The sequence below is a fragment of the Eurosta solidaginis genome, chromosome 3 (assembly GCF_040869045.1).
Source record: "Eurosta solidaginis isolate ZX-2024a chromosome 3, ASM4086904v1, whole genome shotgun sequence".
Lineage (NCBI taxonomy): Eukaryota > Metazoa > Arthropoda > Insecta > Diptera > Tephritidae > Eurosta > Eurosta solidaginis.
The window spans coordinates 248688027-248709569 of record NC_090321.1 but is presented as its reverse complement, the minus strand read 5'-3'; the positions used below and the strand labels follow the sequence as shown (position 1 = coordinate 248709569).

Here is a 21543-nt window from a genome sequence, read left to right as displayed (position 1 = left end):
CGTAACAAATAAACAAGAAGCCAAAAATTTTGTAAATAAAATATTTGTGCATGCATAAGTACATAAGTTTTGAGAAAAGTAAATTTTATAAAGTTTGTGGACACCATTTTTTATATTTTAATAGTTTATTATTTATGCGAAGAAATTATGGTTTTCCAAAATGTATGGCAATTATTGCGATAGAATGTAAATGATAATGACCTAGGTCCATATTTAGTTATAGAAGAATACTCTTTTGTAACAATGATAATAGCTTTGTCCACGTAGTAATAGCTGATGCCGGAAGTGCGGGCTGCAAGAAGAAACGGTTCATATCCTTCACTCACCAGGTTAAGGCTCCAACTACCAGCATCGGCAGAGTAGCCAGATCTCGAGTCAAATATTAAGCTAGGTCTTATAAAAGTAATGTGTGGTCGTCTGGTAACACTATGAACACAATCAGTTTGCGTGAGGTCTTTATTGACCGGCCAATTCAACTTAACCCAACCATGTAGTAGTACATTGCCTGAATAAAGGTTGAGACAAGTTGTTGAACTCGATCACCGGAAGATATAAGTTACGTTCCAATGACGCGTGAACCATATACGGATAAAAATTTAACATGCAAATGCAACAACAACGTTGTGATCCTGATATTTATCTGGTTCAATTTCTGATCCGTATAGCAATTCTGTTCGTTTCGTTTTCTGCAGTATATTTTTTGACAGCTAACCACTTTTGAGTTGGTAGCACTCATGGCTCAACTATATGGTTGGCTCTCTACAGCAACCACCTAACTTTGTTCAGATTGTCAAAATCAGCGTATTGGTGTTAGACGAATGGAATGGAATGAAAATATAAAACTTAGCAGCTTTTGCGTGTAGTAAGAAAATGTTGTCAATGTGTTGGTTTCGTTTTGAGTTTGCCATCTCCTTCTGACAATCCCTACTCCAGTGAAATGAAAAAAATTAAATCAGCTGATAAGATGAGCCAACCATATAGTTGAGACATGGTAGCACTGAACTAAATATGTGTACATATGTGTATACATAAAAGATTTAGCCATATTTAAAAACAACACGGAAGGAGTAAACAACTTGAAGAAAATGTAAGGAAAAAAATAGTTTGTTTACGTGCGAAACTATTTAAATGTTAATAATTCTATCAGTATCTTCAATTTTTGTGTAGGTTTCTTCTTCTTATTTTCAACATGTTTTATATTAGTACTGCCAGCTCTCATAAAGTTAATCCAGATCGTTCCAGTGAGATCTGATCGTGAGCCAAAGCTCGATAACTCAATGGAACGCTGCTATTATATCATTCAACAGAGAGCACATAGGCCTAGAATGTTTTCTGGAAACATACATACGTCAAGAAAGTTTTCGCTAAGGTACAATGATTGACTAAATAATTGATGAACATATAAAATATATAGAACTAAATTTAAATCCTGTTGTATCGTTAAAATGCCATGTGAAAACAAAAAGTTTTAGTAGCTTGAGTGTCACCAAAATTTCCTAGTGTAATGGTATTGAACGAAGATTTTATCTTTTTCAGGTTTGTTCAAGCCCATAAAGTTGAGAATGCGGAAGAACAATATTTAATATGATAAATCAATGTTGATTAACAGCCTTATTACCCTTGATATTATCGTGTCCAAAACGATCGTCCTTCGTCTGTTTGTAGCAAGATTAGCAATACGACAGCCAAAGCGATAATCAAAAAGATAACAGCCGATTCTTACAATATCTCGGCATTCTCTATCACGAACAGCTGCTGTGAAAGCGAAAACAAACTGTCAGAAACAAAGGACGAAAACGACAATTGACAATTGTTGTCGTACATTTAGCGAATAACGTAAAGCTGGACGATAAACGAAAACGTAAGTTTAAGAGTTCCATTGTCAGACGATGTCGCCATTGCAGGTGTCCTTCGTTAGGCGTCTTGTTCCCCGAACATAATGAGGATTTAAGATCTTAAGATGTGCCTAAGCTAACCGTAGCACTATAAACTTATACCTCAAGCAAAATTTTTACCGATCATAATTGAAGTAAGAGAAAGGCACTTTAAAGGTTGGATGAAATGTGTAAGAAAAATAAATCAAATGAGGTAAAATGATGAGCTTACGATGTACATTTATAATAAAGAACGCAATAAACGTGATAATAAACTGAGCGATACTTTCATCATCACCGGTTAACGCTAACTGGTAGTTTGACATAAATCCTTCGATCACCTGCCATACAAACTACCAGTTAGCATTAACCGAAGATGCAGTAAATGGCCCAATATTAATTTAGTGATACTTATGAAAGCATTATAATGAGTAAAAACTACGTTCGAATAAAATTATATTTTATATTTTCTAACTAAAAACTACTAAAATGACTACTTATAAAACTATTAGTAAGAATAATGACGTAACTTGTCAATGAGTAATGAATGATATATTCACTGACATTAAAGAGTAAAGATATGATATATAACTTTTCTACTGACATCATTTTTGATTTTATAAGCGCCATACATACATGGGTATGACATGATTTTTCAATATACATACATGAATCATCATCATCACACTGATGTTTTTACAGCACGTGAAAATGTTGTTATGTGACGAACTATGAAATGATAAGACGCCCATATCATAAACAAACTTTCACACAAATGACAAAATATTCAATGAACGCACACAATTGGCTACTTCCCTAAACTTTTACAAATTCCCCACGTATCACCATCTAAACGCTACAACCAAATATTTTTATAAGCTCGTAGAACATCACTTTACCTCATATTGATTATCTTTGCTCTCACTCTCACTTTCGTTTACTTCTTCATTATGGTTTATTTGCTTATCTATACTACAACTGCTGCTTATAATATCTGCAGTTACATCGTCTCTTTGTATAGAAAAAAAGTCTTGTTCTTCTTTCGTGGCTGTATAAACATTATGAACATCAATTTCATAATTTTTTGTTTGACTTGTTGATGACGCTTCAAAGTTCTGATTACTTTGTATATCATTGCTAATTGAAATATTTGTACTTTGTTCATGGACTGAGTCTGTTTCGTAAGATTGATGGTTTTCATAACACCCATGGTCACATTGTTCTATTGGCTCTTCTTTTTCTTCTTCTTGATATTGGCAGTGATCGTAATATTTGTTTGTTTCTTCAATCCACGCATTAAAAATAGCCTCTTTTTGTACTACTTCTTCGTGTTCATGCCACTCTGGCGTTGGTTCTGATTGACACACAGCTTGTTCTTCATATTTTTCTGTTTGTATTGTATGTTGTGTATTATCTTCTTTAACATTGCCTAAATTCTCATAGTAATCTTCCCAGGGATCATGAAATTCTTTGATATTCTCAAATTCGTAAAATTGTGGCACTGCTGGTTTTTCTTGTTGGTTTTCGTGATGATGATAATATTCTTCATTATGATGTTGCTGATTTTCATGATAATGTTCATGTTCATAATGATGATGGTAGTGCTCATATTGTGGTTGTTTTGCTGGTTGTTGTTGTTGATAATGATAGTAATAGTGAGAGATGACGCCATACTGCGCGATTTTAATAATGATTTTGTGTTCAATTTAGCAAATTTCGAGTTAATCCGTTCAAATTTTTCGTTATGGTTTATTTCGTTGTTTTTCCCATTAGAAGTGTTTAAAACACATAGTTTTTAAAATTTTTTAATTGCATTGCAATATGCATTTGCATAGGAATTAAAAAGCATAAAAGCGTTTGGAACACGATTTGTTTGGGTTTCACATATAAGCATATTTAGGTTTAATTGTGGTTGGTTTATAATGGAAAAAATAAATAATTTGTTATTGAGGAATTGTTAGTAAAAATTAAAGGTGAAATAAAATAATACAAAACTATATAAAAATTATATATATTTTAATTAATCACTGCATGCAACAATGCATTGTAAAATTAATTGTTTTCTAAGATACAAGTTTTCATATTCAAATGTAAGTATAATTTAAATTTTTAACGCAAAGAAAATTGCTGAATTTGAAGCTGTACATTTGTCATCGTTTTTGACTGAATTAACAAAAAAGTACGTGAGAACCTTCTATTTCAGAAAAACATAATTTGACTGATTTAGATAACGCTTTTCGCCAATATCTGAACGTATCGATTGGGTTTTTTTTGGAAAGGAGAAGGGGGCACTATGCCCTCTGCTTTTTATTACTTTTTTAATCGTTTTGAGCCTCAATCATGTTTTCGATGCTGTTCGAGAATCATGCCAAAAAGACTGTTACAAGATATTTTTATACTCAGCTGAGCAGAGCTCACAGTGTATATCAATTTTGTTCGCATAAGATATAGACTTCTATATTCATTTATAATTCATTTAGCAATGTCCGTCCGTCCGTCCGTAAACACGATTACTTCATTTCATTCATCTCAGATCGCTATTTAAATTGAACGAAATCGGACTATAACCACGCCAACTTTTGCGATATCGAAAATTTCGAAAAATCGTAAAAGTGCGATAACCCTGCAAAAATCGTTGGATCATGTGGTCCACTGGAGTCCTTACCATTATACTCCACTGTAATGCAGCAATAGGTCAACTCATGTTTCTACACGAACTATGTAAGCCGATCATTGCTCGGTTTTAACGATTGTAATCACTACACAATGTTTATTGGACTGTGGGTACTCCATGGATTACTCTGATGTAATGCGGAGCTGGAGTATATGGTCCAGTCCTAGGACATCGCAATGTTAATTGGACCATATTGTTTGTATGAACTGTGGTTAATTTTGGAGCACTCGGTTGGTCCATACATGCATGCATGGAGTACTCGCGATTTTTGCAGGGAATTCATTACCAAAGACGGATAAAGCGATGAAACTTGGTGGTTGGGTGGACCTTATGACGCAGAATAGAAAATTAGTAAAATTTTGGACAATGGGCGTGGCACCGCCCACTTTTAAAAGAATGTAATTAAAAAGTTTTGCATGCTGTAATTTGGCAGTCGTTGAAGATATTATGATGAAATTTGGCAGGAACGTTACTACTATTACTATATGTGTGCTAAATAAAAATTTGCAAAATCGGCTGAAGAACACGCCCACTTTAAAAAAAAAAGGAAAAATTGATATATCTTTACTAAACTAAGTTCACGCACTTATCTGAACTCACTTTGTATTGGTATAAAAAATGGCCGAAATCCGACTAAGACCACGCCCACTTTTTCGATATCGAAAATTACGAAAAATGAAAAAAATGCCATAATTCTACACCAAATACGAAAAAAGGGATGAAACATGGTAATTGGAGTGGCTTATTGATGCAAAATATAACTTTAGAAAAAACTTGTAAAATGGGTGTGACACCTACCATATTAAGTAGAAGAAAATGAAAAAGTTGTGCAGAGCGAAATCAAAAGCCCTTGGAATCTTGGCAGGAACAGTATCGTGGTATTACATATATGTATAAATAAATTAGCGGTATCCGACAGATGATGCTCTGGGTCACCTTTGTCCACATTTTGGTCGATATCTCGAAAACCCTTCACATATACAACTAAGGGCCACTCCCTTTTAAAACTCTCATTAATACTTTTAATTTGATACACAAATCGTAAAAATACATTCTAGAGTCACCCCCGGTCCACCATTATTGCGATATCCCGAAAAGGCGTCCACTTATAGAACTAAGGCCCACTCCTTTTAAAATACTCATTAACACCTTTTATTTGACTCCCATATCGTAAAAACACATTCTAGAGTCACCCCTAGTCCACCTTTAAGGCGATATCCCGAAATGGCGTCCACCTATAGAACTATAGCCCACTCCCTTTTAAAATACTCTTTAATACCTTCCATTTGATACCCATGACATACAAACACATTCCAGGGTTACCCTAGGTTCACTTTCCTACATGGTGATTTTCCCTTATTTTGTCTCCAAAGCTCTCAGCTGAGTATGTAATGTTCGGTTACACCCGGAACTTAGCCTTCCTTAATTGTTTTTGCATAGATTTAATAATTTGAACAAATCAAAGCTTTTATTTTTTTTAAATGTTTCCCAAATGATTAAATAAATTAAAAATTGTTTCAAATAAATATTTTCATAAATTTTAAAAGCCATAAGGGTAATTTGCCGCTTAATAAACAGCATTAATTCTTTGTATTTCTATAAATAGAACAAAGCAAATACCAGCTTCTTTGAAACGGGCAACAACAAAAAGCGCATGTACTGTGCTAAGAATAAACTATACAAAGGCAATTGGAATGAGTTTACAACATCTAAGTCATGGCTTGTTTTTAACAGTTCACCAATCGCAGGAGTACTGGTTCGAATCCCACTCTCGTAAGAAAAGGCTTTGAAGAGATTCACAAAGTATAATCGAAAGAGCTGTCGCCTTGTCCGTCTTAATGTCACGTTGTATAATTTTTTCCAAATTATTAAATAAAAGCATTCTAAGTTTAACAAAATTACTGAAAAAGTAAGAGCCAACGATTTACTGTCATGTTGTAAAAAAAAGTATTAGTCAATAAAAGTGCTTTTGAGTATTTTAATACAGATTGCATAACTGTTTGGGCCTTTTCCGATTCTCATGAAATTTTGTGGGCATATTGGGTAGCTCTGAGAATCGGCCAACGTCTACCTTTTTTTCGCTACGTGTCTAGGATCTTGAGAACAAAACGTGGACCCGGGTACTCCTGTGTGTGCGAATGTGTTTATACAATATGGATATCAAATGAAAGCTGTTGATGAGTGCTATAGTACAGGATAATTTTCATACCCCTGGGTGGCTAGAGTCTCGAGATATAGCCCAAAACGTGGACCCGGGTACCCCTAGAATGTGTTTATACAATATAGATATCAAATGAAGGCTGTTGATAAGTGCTATAGTACAGGATAATTTTCATACAACTGGGAGGGAAGGGTCTCGAGATATAGCCCAAAACGTGGACCCGGGTACCCCTAGAATGTGTTTATACAATATGGATATCAAATGAAAACTGTTAATGAGTGCTTTAGTACAGGATAATTTTCATACAACTGGGAGGCTAGGGTCTCGAGATATAGCCCAAAACGTGGACGCAGGTACTCCTAGAATGTGTTTATACAATATGGATATCAAATGAAAGCTCTTGATGAGTGCTATAGTACAGGATAATTTTCATACAACTGAGAGGGAAGGGTCTCGAGATATAGCCCAAAACGTGGACCCGGGTACCCCTAGAATGTGTTTATACAATATGGATATCAAATGAAAACTGTTGATGAGTGCTTTAGTACAGGATAATTTTCATACAACTGGGAGGCTAGGGTCTCGAGATATAGCCCAAAACGTGGACGCGGGTACTCCTAGAATGTGTTTATACAATATGGATATCAAATGAAAGCTGTTGATGAGTGCTACAGTACAGGAAAATTTTTATACAACTGGGAGGCTAGGGTCTCGAGATAAAGCCCAAAACGTGGACCCGGGTACCCCTAGAATGTGTTTATACAATATGGATATCAAATGAAAGCTGTTGATGAGTGCTATAGTACAGGATAATTTTCATACAACTGGGAGGATAGGGTCTCGAGATATAGCACAAAACGAGGACCCGGATACACCTAGAATGTGTTTTTACATTATGGGTATCAAATTGAAGCTGTTGATGTATGCTTTAGTACAGAGTAAGTTTTACACCGCTGGGTGACTATGGTCTCGAGATATAGGCCAAAACATGGACCCGGATACACCTAGAATGTGTTTTTATATTATGGGTATCAAATTGATGCTATTGATGTGTGCTATAATACAGAGTAAGTTTTACACCGCTGAGTGACTAGGGTCTCGAGATATAGGCCAAAACATGGACCCGGATACCGCTCGAATGTGTGCGTATTATGGATATCAAATGAAAGCTGCTGATGAGAGCTCTGAAGTTCATTGTGATATTCGATTTATTCGCATCAACCTGGCAAAACTGATAAATATGCATGCGAAGCCGAAATAAAGACATGAATTAATAATACCCACATACTTATTTGCATACGTCCTATTCGATTTGCCTGAAATTTCGTATATAAATTTGCCTATATTAGTATTTACGATGCTTTTTTCCGGGAAGTATAATAGAGATGACTGGGACTGGGATTAGGACTAGACCTGGGACTGAGACTGAGACTCGGAGTGGGATTGGGACTGAGACTCGGAATGGGACTGGAACAAAATACATACCTCTGGGACTGGCAATAAGAGATGAAGAAGAAGGAGAAGAACTTGAGAGAAAAGAAAAGAGAGAAGGAGACTGCGAAAGAGATAGAATGAGACGAAGATGGAGATGAAGCGAAAAAGACGGAGGGAGGAGTGAATAAAGAGATTAGGAAAAAGTGTAGAGGGGTAGGGCAGAGTTAGACGGAAAAAGCGTATTAAAATGTATGCAAATAGGCCAAATTTAGGGCATAACAACGTCTGCCAGGTCTGCTAGTATAATATATAAGTTGTGACTGTGAGGATTTCGGGCAAACCCCATATTATACGCTCCTCTTTCATATTTTGTTCCTGAATTTTTTTTTTGTCTTGCCTGGAGAGCTGTCAAAAATAAATATCATATGCAGCAATGAAAATCCAATACAGCGCTATTTTCAAGTGGCAAAACAAAGCAATAAAAGATGTGGCACTTAATTTGAGGTAATCGTTCCAAAATTACGTGTGCACTCTTCTATGTATATTATTATTGATGTCGGCCCTGACCTGATTTTAGGCTGTTTACAAGAGGCGTGAAAACTATTAGATAGTTTATTTATATAAACATTTGCTAAAATATATGTGTGTTCGCGAAAATTTTAATTAAATTAAACTAAATTTTATTTCATAGGCTTTTTTTGTTGACACAAATATTTAAAAGCGTATTATGCTTCATTTACAAAGTTATTTATTTGCATATCCACTCCCTAGCTTGAATGTAAATATTATAGTCATTGAAATTCAAGCAAATCACTTTAGCCTCAAATATTCAATATTTATCCATTAGGAATCAACAAATAGCCGTCGAGTTTAAATTGCCGAAACTATGAGCGCAAACGTGGGCGATGGCGAGTACCGAATAAGATTTAATGATGAGCTGTAAGAGCTATACGCAAACATCAACATAGTCCTGCGAATTAAAACGCAGCGGCTGCGCTGGCTAGGCCATGTTATGCGAATGAAAGATGATGCTCCGGCCAAGAAAGTGTTTCTGTCGGAACCCGCCTATGGAAGCAGAGGTAGAGGGCGGCCCCACTCCGTTGGAAGGACCAGGTGGAAAACGATTTAAACTCCCTTGGTGTCACCAATTGGCGCCGGTTGGCGGATCGAAGGAGCGACTGGCGCGCCTTGTTGGACGGCCATAACCATTTAGGCAGTTAAGCGCCAATTAAGTAAGTAATGAGCGCAAACAAAACTTGGAATAATTGTAAGCAGAAACACCAAATATCGCAATGTCGGCATTAATATCGCATATATCCGTCCTGACAAGTGTATTGTGGGAAAGATGAAAGCCCAGCGTGAATAGGTCGATTGGACCTTGTCAAATCGGTTTCAAACCTGGTGAATCTTCCGTCAACCAGATTTTCGCATTGCGCCAAATCTTGGAAAAAAACCCTGCGAAAAAAGAATTGTGACACATCACCTTTTCGTCGATTTTAAAGCCACCTTTGACAGCACGAAAATGAGCTAGCTGCTTTTAAGCCGCTGTGTTTCGCCACAAAACTTATACGGCTGTACAAAATGACGTTGAGCAACACCATCAGCTCAGTCATAATTGGCAAGGACCTCTCTGAGGCGTCTGAACCTGAACAAGGTTTCAGACAGGGTGATCCTCAATCGTGTGATTTATTTGATTTAACGCTGTAGAAAGTTATACTAGCTACACAACTAACGAGCGCAATTACTGGCGTATGCTGATGATATTGATATCATCGGCCTGAAGTTCTGCTTACTCCAAACTGGAAAAAGTGACGGAAAAGATGGGTTTTTTGGTGAATGAGGAGAAAACAAAGAACCTTCTGTCATCGAGCTAAGAGTCAGCGCATTTACGCCTTGGCAACCACGCCACTGTTGGTAGCCATAATTTCGAAATAGTAAAAGGCTTCGTTTATCTGGAAACCAGCATTAACACAAACAACATTAGCTTTGAAATCTAACTTCTTCGCTCACTCTTGCAAATAAATGCTACTTTGGAATAGATTGGCATTCAAAATTTAAGTCGAAAATCATGCTCTGCAAGTCTATTATCGTAGCCGTCCTGCTATATGGTTCAGAAGTATGGACCCAGACAACATCAGATGAAGCGGCTCTGGAAGTATTCGAGAGAAAAGTTCCTTGAAAAATTTATGGAACTCTACGCCTTGGCGATGGCGAGCACGGAAGAAGATTTAATGAAGAAATATACGAGTGTATGGGTGGAATACTTCAAGAAAGTATTAAATAATCCTGTAGGTGAAGCGGCCTAAAATTCCGGCACTAGTGCTGCAAACTACAACAACCAACCCCACTTCAATGGAGTAAACAGCGAGCCCCTACGAAAAATGAAATAATTTCAGCAATCAAGTCCTTAAAAAAGGGCAAGGCCACAGGAACTGATGACATATCATAGCAGATCCAGATACCGCAGCTGAAACCTTACTTCCAATCTTCCGTCAGGTATGGGAAGAAGAATCCTACCCTCGTCAGTGGAATAAAGGCATACTTGTAAAAGTCGCAAAAAAGGGAGATACCTCTGATTGTAACAATTACACAGTTATCACCTTACTCTCGATTCCTAGCAAAGTGTTCTCCACGATCTTACTGTCCCGAATTCAAGAGGCGGTGCACGGAACTCTAAGAGAAAATCAGTTTGGCTTTAGACAAAACCGATCCTGTGCTGATCTAATAAATACCGTCCGAATAATTGTTGAACAATGCTGTGAATACAGAACATCAGCTTATTTACTTTTTATTGACTTTAAAAAAAGCCTTTGGTAGTCTCGACAGGAAATACATTTGGGAAATACTACGAAAACGAGGGATGCCCAATAAAATAATTAACATTATAAAGGCAATGTATGCCGAATTTAAGTGCCGGGTCAGTCACGATGGGTGCTTCTCAGAACCCTTCGAAGTTAAACGCGGGGTACGACAGGGATGCATACTCTCGCCGATCTTGTTTATCTTGGCATTAGACGAGATTATGAGGAACGCAGAAAATGGTGGAAACGGTGTACAGTGGACGCCTTTCACTCAGCTAGGGGATTTAGAATATGCAAACAATGTCTGTCTGCTAAGTCACAGAAGTACTGACCTTCAAAACAATTTAGAAGCTGTCAACACACATGCAAAGGAGGCCGGACTAAGCATCAATACAGCGAAAACGAAAGTCATAAGATGCGGCTATAGTATTTCAAGAAGGCCATTGATGCTTACGGTTGACGAAAATGAAATCGAAGGTGTAGAGTCCGTTGTTTATCTTGGTAGTATTGTCTCAAATAAGAGCGGTGCAGATGAGGACGTTCAGTCTTGCCTAAACAAAGCAACACTGGCTTTTGGGCCACTGACAAACGCGTGGAGGTCCAGTCAAATATCTTTAAAAACGAAGCTTTGACTGTGTAATTCGAATGTTCAATCAGTACTGTTTTATGCTTGCGAGACGTGGAAAAGCTCAACTTTAATTCAGAAACGTCTACAAGTTTTTATTAATAAATGTCTGCGCTGAATCCTGAAAATTCGATGGCCGGAAAGAAATTCAAATGACGACTTATGGTCTAGAACAAATCAACCTAAGGCTGCCAAAGAAATAACCAAGCGTAAATGGTCGTGGATTGGTCACACTCTCAGAAGACCTACAGTAAATATAGTCAGACATGCATTGCGATGGAATCCACAAGGAAGCCGACGACCTGGTACACCTGCGAAAACTTGGGGCAGAACTGTGGATAAAGAACTCGAAGACGCAGGATACACGTGGAATGATATCACAAGAACTGCACCTAACAGAATAAGAGTTGAGTCGGTGGTCGAGGCCCTATGCTCGAATAGGAGTTAAGGAAGATGATGATGATGATGATACGAGCTTTACGCAGACATCAACGTAGTCCAGCGAATTAAACCGCAGCACCTACGCTGGTTAGGCCATGTTACACGAATGAAAGATGATGTTCCGGCTAAGAAAGTATATTTATTGGATTCCGTTTATAGAAGCAGAGGAAGAGGGTAGCCCCCACTCCACTGGAAGGACCAGGTGGAAAACGATTTAAATTCCCTTGGTGTGGCCAATTTGCGCCAGTTTACCCAGAGCAGAAGAGACTGGTGCGCCTTGTTGGACGGACTTAACCGTTTAAACGGTTAAGGGCCAATTAAGTAATTAAGTTACTAGAAATTCTAATTTAGCGCTAAAGAAAAAATTCTCTATATAATAGTAATTTTCAACCGAAGTGGCCTCGAACCTCGTGTACTCTAATGAGATTTATCTTTAATATTTAACGGTCAATTCTTACAAAATTTTAAACTTTTTATACCCTACAGAAAAATTCCTACAAAAGCTGAATACTAGGTAACTATTCGTTGACTATTTTACGAGAATAATTCACTTTCAATTAACTTCATAATTCAAGCTATTAAATTGGCTGTGAAGCCGTGTGGCATTGCCTTAAAAATAAGCACAGCTCACTTCATTTTGGTTGTAAAGTCATGCATGGAAAACTAGCGCTGACTATATTAACCATCGCCAGTTCAGCTCTTTTCAAAGACATTAATAAAATATTAATACACACTTGTTCATTTTGCTCATCATGGCTACAGGAAAAATTTTAATTATTTTGTACTGTGATTGGACCAAAAATTAAAAAAAGAGAGGACTGTATATTCGTTAGCATTCTGACGGGACTCTGCCTTCTAGCATCAAATATATTTAATTTAGGCACAGTAGTACCATTTCTCTGTGCCAAATTGGAAATTAGCAATCAATAGGGAAGTAACTGAATGACAAGCGAAAATTTGTAACTCCGATAATAGTTCACAACCCGGTGGCAACACCACAGAAAAAAAATTGCTAGATGGCATGCGAAAATGAAATGAAATTTTCAAAAGCTTCTTGGCTGTTATAAAATTTAAGCATAGAACGTAAAGAATCGATGAAATTTCCCAATTGAATTTCAATTTATATCGCGGTAGGCAGAGAGCTGAAACTTAAACAAGGCCACGTGATATAAAAAAAAGTCCGCTAGATGCCGTACGGTTCTAGTTATTTAGAAACTTTGTTCAAAATCAATCTATTCCGGTCACCAAGATATTTGGAACCGAGAACATATTTCAAAACTCTGGACGCTGCAACATGTTGTAAATAAAATAATTAAAAACAAGTAGGGACGGGAATGTCTTCGGCTATGCCGAAGACTTCATACCTTTCATGAATGGGGCTGAACAATAATCTTATCCCATTCGTAATCTCCAAATAATCGGGTGTATAAGATAAGAAATATATAGTGAACAGATGTACATACCTAAACGATTTTTAAGATAAATATAAAATACAAAATGGCAAAAACCCCCTTATCTGAACGATCGGTTGTATGGGATATATATTATATATAAATGATTTGTACAGGAAATCTTCTATGATATATTAGAATATATATCACCAAGTTTCACGTTTTTATATTCGAAACTAAGGGAGAAATGGCCAAAAATGTTTCTATCTGAACGATCGGCTGTATGGGATATATACTATATATAGCTCCGATCAAAGTGATTTTTTTTTCAGAAAATCTTCTATGATATATTAAAATATATATCACCGAGTTTCAAGTTTATACTTTCTAAATTAAGGGAGAAAAGGCCAAAAATCTTTCTATCTGAACGATCGGTTGTATGGGATATAACTATATATAGCTCCGATCAAAGTGCTTTTTTCAGGATATCTTCTATGTTATATTAGAATATATATCACCGAGATTCACGTTTATACTTTCTAAATTGCGGCAGGAATGACCAAAATCGTCTTATCTGAACTATCGGTTGTATGGGAGATAAATGTTATAGTGGTCCGATCCTACCGGATCCGACAAATGTCTAACATAATACCAAAAAACGTCCTTGTGCCAAATTTCATTGAGATATCTCAAAATTTGAGGGACTAGTTTGCGTTAAAACAGACAGACGGACGAACAGACGGACGGACAGACGGACATGGCTATATCAACCCAGTTCGTCGCCCTGATCAATTCGGTATACTTAATGGTGAGTCTATCTTCTATATTTCTCAACGTTACAAACATCGGACCGAAGTTAATATACCATTTCATTTTCATGAAAGGTATAAAAATTGTTAAATTAAATAATAATACTAAAAGCTAGAAAATAATTAGGTAGGTCCTAGGTACTAGTCGTCACACTCCTCATCAATCTAGGGCGTTGATCAGACAATTAAATAAAAGCGTTGGACGCGTGAAATTTCTAAAAATGTGATTAGGGTTCAGTTGGTCTTATATATGACTATCAATAGAAACTTACGCGTCCAACGCTTTTATTTGTCTGTTCAACGCCCTAGATTGATGAGGAGTGTGATGACTAGTACCTAGGACCTACCTAATTATTTTCTAGCTTTTAGTATTAGTATTACTTCATGTAAGTATTGTTTTCAATAAAACCGTTTAACTTAAAATTTTTTTTTTAATTTTTTTTTTCAAGTTTTTAGTCTTTATTTAATTGCCTATTATTTCTCAATCTATTTAGTTCATTTGATGACTCATTACTGCAAGGACTTCCCTGACAATTTGATACAATCTAATTTCTCAATACATAATCCTTCCAAAGACTTTACTCGACTCTGCGCCACGTATGCTTGTCCCTCCTCCAACTCCAAGATATTCTGATGTCATTTCTACCGGACTGTATGTAATATTTGTTCCAAATATGAGCCAAATCGGACATCATAGGTAGCTTTCTATTCTCGTATGTATTATGTGTTCCAAATATGGACCAAATCGGACCACAAATACGAGTTTTGTGAATAGCTCGATCCTTGCGCCACCTAACGGAGATTTTTTTCATAGGTCGCTTTCTATCCTCGTATTTATTATGTGTTCCAAATATGAGCCAAATCGGACCACAAATACGATTTTTGTGAATATCTCGATACTTGCGCCACCTAGCGTCGATTTTCTTCATAAGTCGCTTTCTATTCTCGTATGTATTATGTGTTCCAAATATGGACCAAATCGGACCACAAATACGAGTTTTGTGAATATCTCGATCCTTGCGCCACCTAACGGAGATTTTTTTCATAGGTCGCTTTCTATCCTCGTATTTATTATGTGTTCCAAATATGAGCCAAATCGGACCACAAATAAGATTTTTGTGAATATCTCGATCCTTGCGCCACCTAGCGGCGATTTTTTTCATAGGTCGCTTTCTATTCTTGTATGTATTATGTGTTCCAAATACGAGCCAGATCGCCACCTAGCGGCGATTTTTTTCATAGTTCGCTTTCTATTTTTGTACGTATTATGTGTTCCAAATATGAGCCAAATCGGACCACAAATACGATTTTTGTGAATATCACGAACTTTGCGCCACCTATCGGCGATTGTTTTTCTTAGTATTGCATTGTCATCGGGTTCTGAAATATATTCCAAGTTTCAAGCTTGTTGCTTATCGGGAAGTTACTTAAATTTCAATTACAAAATTCATGCCAGCCAGCCAACCAGCCATCCAACCAACTAGCCTGTCAAGTCAAGCTAAATAAAACCGTTTAAAAATATCCGAATTTTTAAGTCTTGCGATCGATTTTCAAATATTTTAGAAAGGTTTTCCGTTAACCAGAAAAATTTGTTCAGATAACAACCGATTTCCAAGCACAAAAAAGGGCTTTCTCTGTGAAATATGTTTAGTTATGATTTGTGTGCGGTTTCAAAGTGATTAATTTTAATTTTGAAATTTTTCACTTATAATTATTATTATTCCTTAAAGTTTAAACCAGAAAAATCATATTGTGTCCCTATGGTATATTGCTAGGTTGATGCTGCGACTTTTTTCCGGGATCATTTTAAGATAGTTTCTGGACATTTTCGGGAATTAACAAATTATATTTTAGACTTTTCGGGATTAATTTAGACATAATTTCGAAATCATTTTTGGAATATGTTGGACAACAAATCAGGGTTTCCAACGACTATTTCGGGTTTATTAAATGATTTTTTCGGGCCTATTTTGAGATCATTATGGAATCGTCTTGGCGTCATTTGGGAGCTGTTTTGAGATAATTTCGTATTATATTGGCATCTATTTCGGGATTATTTCGAGGCTATTTTGGAAATATATTTGGCAGGGTGCGGAAAAACGCATTTATGAATATGAAAAGTTATCGATGTGATATCGAAGAGTTAAAGGGTTATGTTTGGAATGTTATCGATGAGTTATCGGTTTGTTATGCAAAAGTCATCGATTTATTAACGAAGAAGTATCGATTTTCGATCGAAAAATAATTGATTTGTTGTCGATTATCGATTTATGATTGAAACATAATCGAGTTATGTATTTTGGAAAAAATATCGATTTGCTATTGTTGTCGGTTTGTTATCAAAGTGTTGTTGATAAATATTGGATAACATATTTTATCGATAAAAAATGTTAACTCTACGATAACAAATCGATAACTACACACTGCACATCGTCGATAACACGCCAATAAAAACCTATAGCAAACGGAAAACTAACCGATAGCTCTTCAATGACGAGTATTATCGATAACAAACCATTAACTCTTCGATAACACATCTATTTTAATTAGAAATATCGCTTGTAGAAACTGATCTTTGGTAAAAATACATCCCTAGCCCATAGGATGCATACGAATTATTTGTATTTAAGCAAAAAAAAACTATATACAAATAAATTATAAAATAACTTTTTACAAATAAAGCATCCACCAACCTTTTCCATTCCCAGTCGCAAATCTTTTAATACAAACAAACATAGATATGTGCTATGCAACATTCAGTTGTGCGAAAGTGACATTGAATTGCTATTAAACATACATTTTTTTTATATTTATGAGTGTAAGTAATTAGAAAAAAATGGCTCATCTGACTTACATATTCGACTAACACAGCTTCACATTCACTACTTAATCCTTGCGCAGGCTTGTAATGGAATTAGGAAATTTGATTTAAAATTTTAAAAATGTAAGTTTTTATGTTAAACAAAAAATTAAAATATATAACTATAAATAAAATATCAGGAAAATATTAAATTTTATAAGATAAGTAATAATTCGGCTAATAAAAATTAGCTTAACAATTTTTTTTTAATTAAAGCAAGGCAAACAAACATAGTTACATATACATCATTTATGTATTAAATCTAAGGAACAAAAATTAATTTTAAGGAAAAAAAAATTTTCAAAAAAATTAAATATAAGAAAAATCTTATAAAAAATAAAAAATTTTGAGTTTAAAAGCGTAACACTTACCATTGCAGTAGACAAATTCTGATGAACATTATCACAAAAAATATTCCACCATAGTTGTATCAAATCGGCGGCATGAGCATATTCTGTGGGCGTAAGCGCTGTACGATTCTCAGAATTGAATTGTATAAGCCATGGCTTCAATTTGCCCGCAAAATGTAAAATCTTAATTTTATCTCTGAATCTAAAAAGTTATGCAAAAAAAATGTATTAACTCGCTTGCTAAATACTGTAAAAATAATACAAAGGCCTACTGTTTAAATGCGGGCAAGTAACAGTACGAAGCAAATGCCGCCACATTATAAACAAATGGCAAATGCTTCTTAATATCGCTATGCGCCCAATCGGCGAAGTACAAATTCAATAAACCCTGATCGCCACCATCGAAACTGCCATTTTGCACAGCAAATTCTGTGATTTTAGCAAAAGTCTCCAAACTGGGACGATACACAAACACACCAGAATTGAAACAATCGGGCCAGCTTACATCGGGTGCTGCAGATAGTTCTTCGCGTTCAAAAAGTTCATCGACGTTATGCAGCACCTGCAAGTGAAAGTGAATATTTTGTTATTTTCATAATACATACACACATGCAATTTGAAAGTACGAACCAGTGTATCGGCATCGAGGAAAACGCATTTCTCGAATTGCACCAAACGCCAACAATGCAGCTTTGTGAATGTCACACCCAATTCGGGACGTGCTAATAATGCCAAATTGGCAGCATCTTGTGAATCTAAAACATTCACCTCTTGCACTACATTATATACATCTTGTAGACGTTGGCGCATTGACTCCGAGACGGAAGGTGTTACCAATACAGCCAATTGATGTGCTGTGCCAGTGCGACGCAGTGAATGTGCCAACACTAAAGCGCCCAATGAGTACGTGTCATTTGTTGTCAGCGTTACCCACGCAAATTCTTAAAAGAACAAAAAAACAAAAGAGAAATTAAAATCTAAGTTAATACGTTGTTATAGCAGTTTATCTATAGAATATTTATATTTGCGTTTCAAGCTTTATTGTCATCAAATGTGTTTCATGTTATTTTATTTCTTTTTTTTTTTAAGAACTTCGTATGTACATAAAAAAAAATATATATTTTTCTTGAGGCACTTCATTTTCTTTGGCAAGTGGCGATTGTTGTAGGTGGCAGCATTTTTATGTGAGTGTTCTGAACAAAAGCATAAGTAAGCAGCAGCCAAAAGCAACACAAACAAGAGCTGTGGTATTAAAGCAGAATTTATTAACAAAATATTTTGACATTTCTCTAAGTGTTTTTTAATAGGTTTACGTCAATTTTTTTACGCGAGTTGGGTGTATCGCCACTTGTAGCCTCCATTTTAAGCAATTTTATAATATTTCTTTATGAATGTGAGTAAACAAGTATTTTTACTCTTAACGCATTTAATCCGTAGAACATAGATTTTTTTTCCTGAAAATAATTTCTTATGGCTATTTCTCCGGCTCTAAATGTGAACAGAGCATAGAGCAGAGCTGTAGCTTAAGAAAATTTCAGCATTTCTTATGCTCTGTTACGAGCTACGTTGTATTTGAGAGCGGTGCAAATAGCAGAATAAAAGCTCCAAACAAAATGCTATTATATATGCGAGAGCAAAATATTTAAGTTATTGGTATTTGCTCTATTGGGCATTGTTTAATAGAACTTTGTTCTTTCTAGCGCTACTACTTGTCTACAACATTTTGAAATTCAACGTGGAAACATTAGCGGTGTGGGAACGACCCATTCGCTATTTTGTAGGTGGTTTGTAGGAAAAAATTAAAGTAGCGCCTATGAATTGGAGCAGAAGCCTGAACCGTGTCTACTCGAAGCTCTATAATCTTTGAGGCACCTCACTAAGAGTTAAAATCCTAAGGCAAATTGAAGATAGCAGTTGAGAGGAATTAGTGGCATATGCTGATGACATGGACATTGATATCATCGGCCTAAACACTCGCGCTGTTAGTTCTGCTCACTCCAAACTGGAAAAAGAAGCGGTATAGATGGGTTAGATGGTGAATGAGGACAAAACTAAGTACCTGCTATCATCGAGCAAAGAGTCAGCGCATACGCGCCTTGGCAACCACGCTACTGTTGGCAGCCATAATTTCATTTATTCGTTCGTTTCGTTTATTGGGAACCAGCAATAACAACATCAGCACCGAAATCTAGCGAAGAATCAATCTTGCCAATAAATGCTACTTTGGACTAGGTTGGCAATTGAAAAGTAAAGTCCTCTCTCGCCGAACGAAAATCATACTCTACAAGTGACTTATCGTACCCGTCCTGCTATATGGGGCCGAAGCATGGACCATGACAACAGCAGATGAAGCGGCTTTGGGAGTGTTCGAGAGAAAAGTTCTTCGAAAGATTTATGGACCTCTACGCGTTGGCGATGGCGAGTACCGAAGAAGAGTTAATGATGAGCTTTACGAGCTATACGCAGACATCCACATAGTCCAGCGAATTAAAATGCAGCGGCTGCGCTGGCTAGGCCATGTTATGCGAATGAAAGATGATGATCCGGCCAAGAAAGTGTTTCTATCGGAACCCGCCTATGGAAGCAGAGGTGGAGGGCGGCCTCCACTCCGTTGGAAGGACCAGGTCGAAAACGATTTAAACTCCCTTGGTGTGACCAATTGGCGCCGGTTGGCGGAGCGAAGGAGCGACTGTCGCGCCTTGTTGGACGGCCATAACCGTTTAGACGGTTAAGCGCCAATTAAGTAAGTAAGTAAGTTGAGAGGAAGATGAGTTAAAGACGGAGACGCACTTTAACAAGGGTGAAATTTTCTGCAGTGTATCAAAAGTTTTCGATAGTCGACTTTTTGTTTTTTTTTTATTTTATAGATTGACATAAATAGGAAAAAATATCGTATTTCACAATTTTTCGAATTTTTTTCGAAGTTATAGCACATTTGGTTTTGCTGAACGAATTAAACTTTAGGGTTTACTGGTTACTTGACTTTGGGTAACGGAGATAATGTGCCAAAAAATTTCTTATTTATATGAGAAAGTGTCTGCATAACCCGAGCAATACCACATTTCTTGCTAGCTACTAATGAGTTCGTTCTACATGGTAAAAATGTATTAAACTTTTGGACTTTTATAAGGCATCCATCATATTCCATTGCATAAAATGGTCCCTGGTTTTAAGCACTGTCATCTCGTAAGAATAGGGCAGTTAAACTCTGCCAAACAAATTTGGTTATAATAACTCTTAATCGAAATAGTTATTTCACTGTTTTTTGAAGATAGACAATAAAACATACTACGTTGTTTTTGAAATTCGAAATATAATATTTCCAAATATAGTTTTATATACTAGCAGGCGCGGCAGACGTTGTTTTGCTCTAATTTTGGTCTATCTGCATAACTTTAAAGACGTTTTTACTTCTTACTCTCTTCTTTAAGGCTGGGACCTAAAACCACGTTATAGTTTTTTTTTTTTTGCAATGCAATAAAAAATTACCAAAAGCCCAATTACGAGCTTCGAAAATTAATATCAATGTTTTGGGGCTAAATTTGAAAAAGGCAAAATTCTTTTTCTTATGGGTCCATCTCTACAAAAAATCCAATTCCAAACAGCCATCCGAGTGTTGGGCAGTGTTATTGTTTTCCCTTAAACTTAGTTCTTACTCAATCTTACATGTAAACATAAACTATTATTTAGGCAATTCACAAGGTCTCCAATTCGGGGTATGTGCTATGATTTAATCAATCTAGTCGGACCCGTGCGCGTCTTGCGAAACAAATATAAACGTCTCATATCAAATATCAACAGAAATCATCTATCAATAAAACCTTACATGCGCTAGGGTTGCTATCTGGCGATTGTTAGCAACTGCCGGTAATGCAGTGTTAGTTCTAATCAAATATTCACAATAGTGCCATAGTACAAATAGACCAAAATTGCCCAAAGCTCGCTAATAGCACGAATCTCCTTTTTTACAACCAAATCTTTATAGATTTGGATTCCAAATGAGAGCAGAAAAGGGACCTGCACACAAAAACAGCAATTAGAAATAATATATAAGATTTTATATAGGACACCATGGAACCAACTCAAATCTTAAAATTCTACATGCGTACGACACTCTTGTGAA

General features: G+C 36.2%; 2 protein-coding genes across 5 annotated transcripts in view; both read right to left on the bottom strand.

Annotated features, from left to right (window-relative positions):
• Positions 1 to 21543, bottom strand: part of LOC137245348 (transcriptional regulator ATRX homolog) — an 84813-nt gene that overhangs the window by 15702 nt on the left and 47568 nt on the right. The gene's annotated exons all lie outside the window — the stretch shown is intronic.
• Gyg (Glycogenin) overlaps positions 1 to 21543 on the bottom strand; it is an 80486-nt gene that overhangs the window by 11376 nt on the left and 47567 nt on the right. For 2 of the 4 annotated variants that reach the window (XM_067775853.1, XM_067775854.1), the window contains exons 2-5: positions 18051 to 18361; positions 17693 to 17982; positions 17442 to 17622; positions 2774 to 3547 (exon numbers count right to left, since the gene is read on the bottom strand). In XM_067775853.1, the coding sequence (XP_067631954.1) occupies positions 2774 to 3547; positions 17442 to 17622; positions 17693 to 17982; positions 18051 to 18361 (1556 nt within the window). Of the gene's footprint in view, positions 1 to 2773; positions 3548 to 17064; positions 17113 to 17441; positions 17623 to 17692; positions 17983 to 18050; positions 18362 to 21543 lie in introns of all 4 variants that reach the window. The other 2 variants (XM_067775855.1, XM_067775856.1) reach the window with 2 other exon arrangements.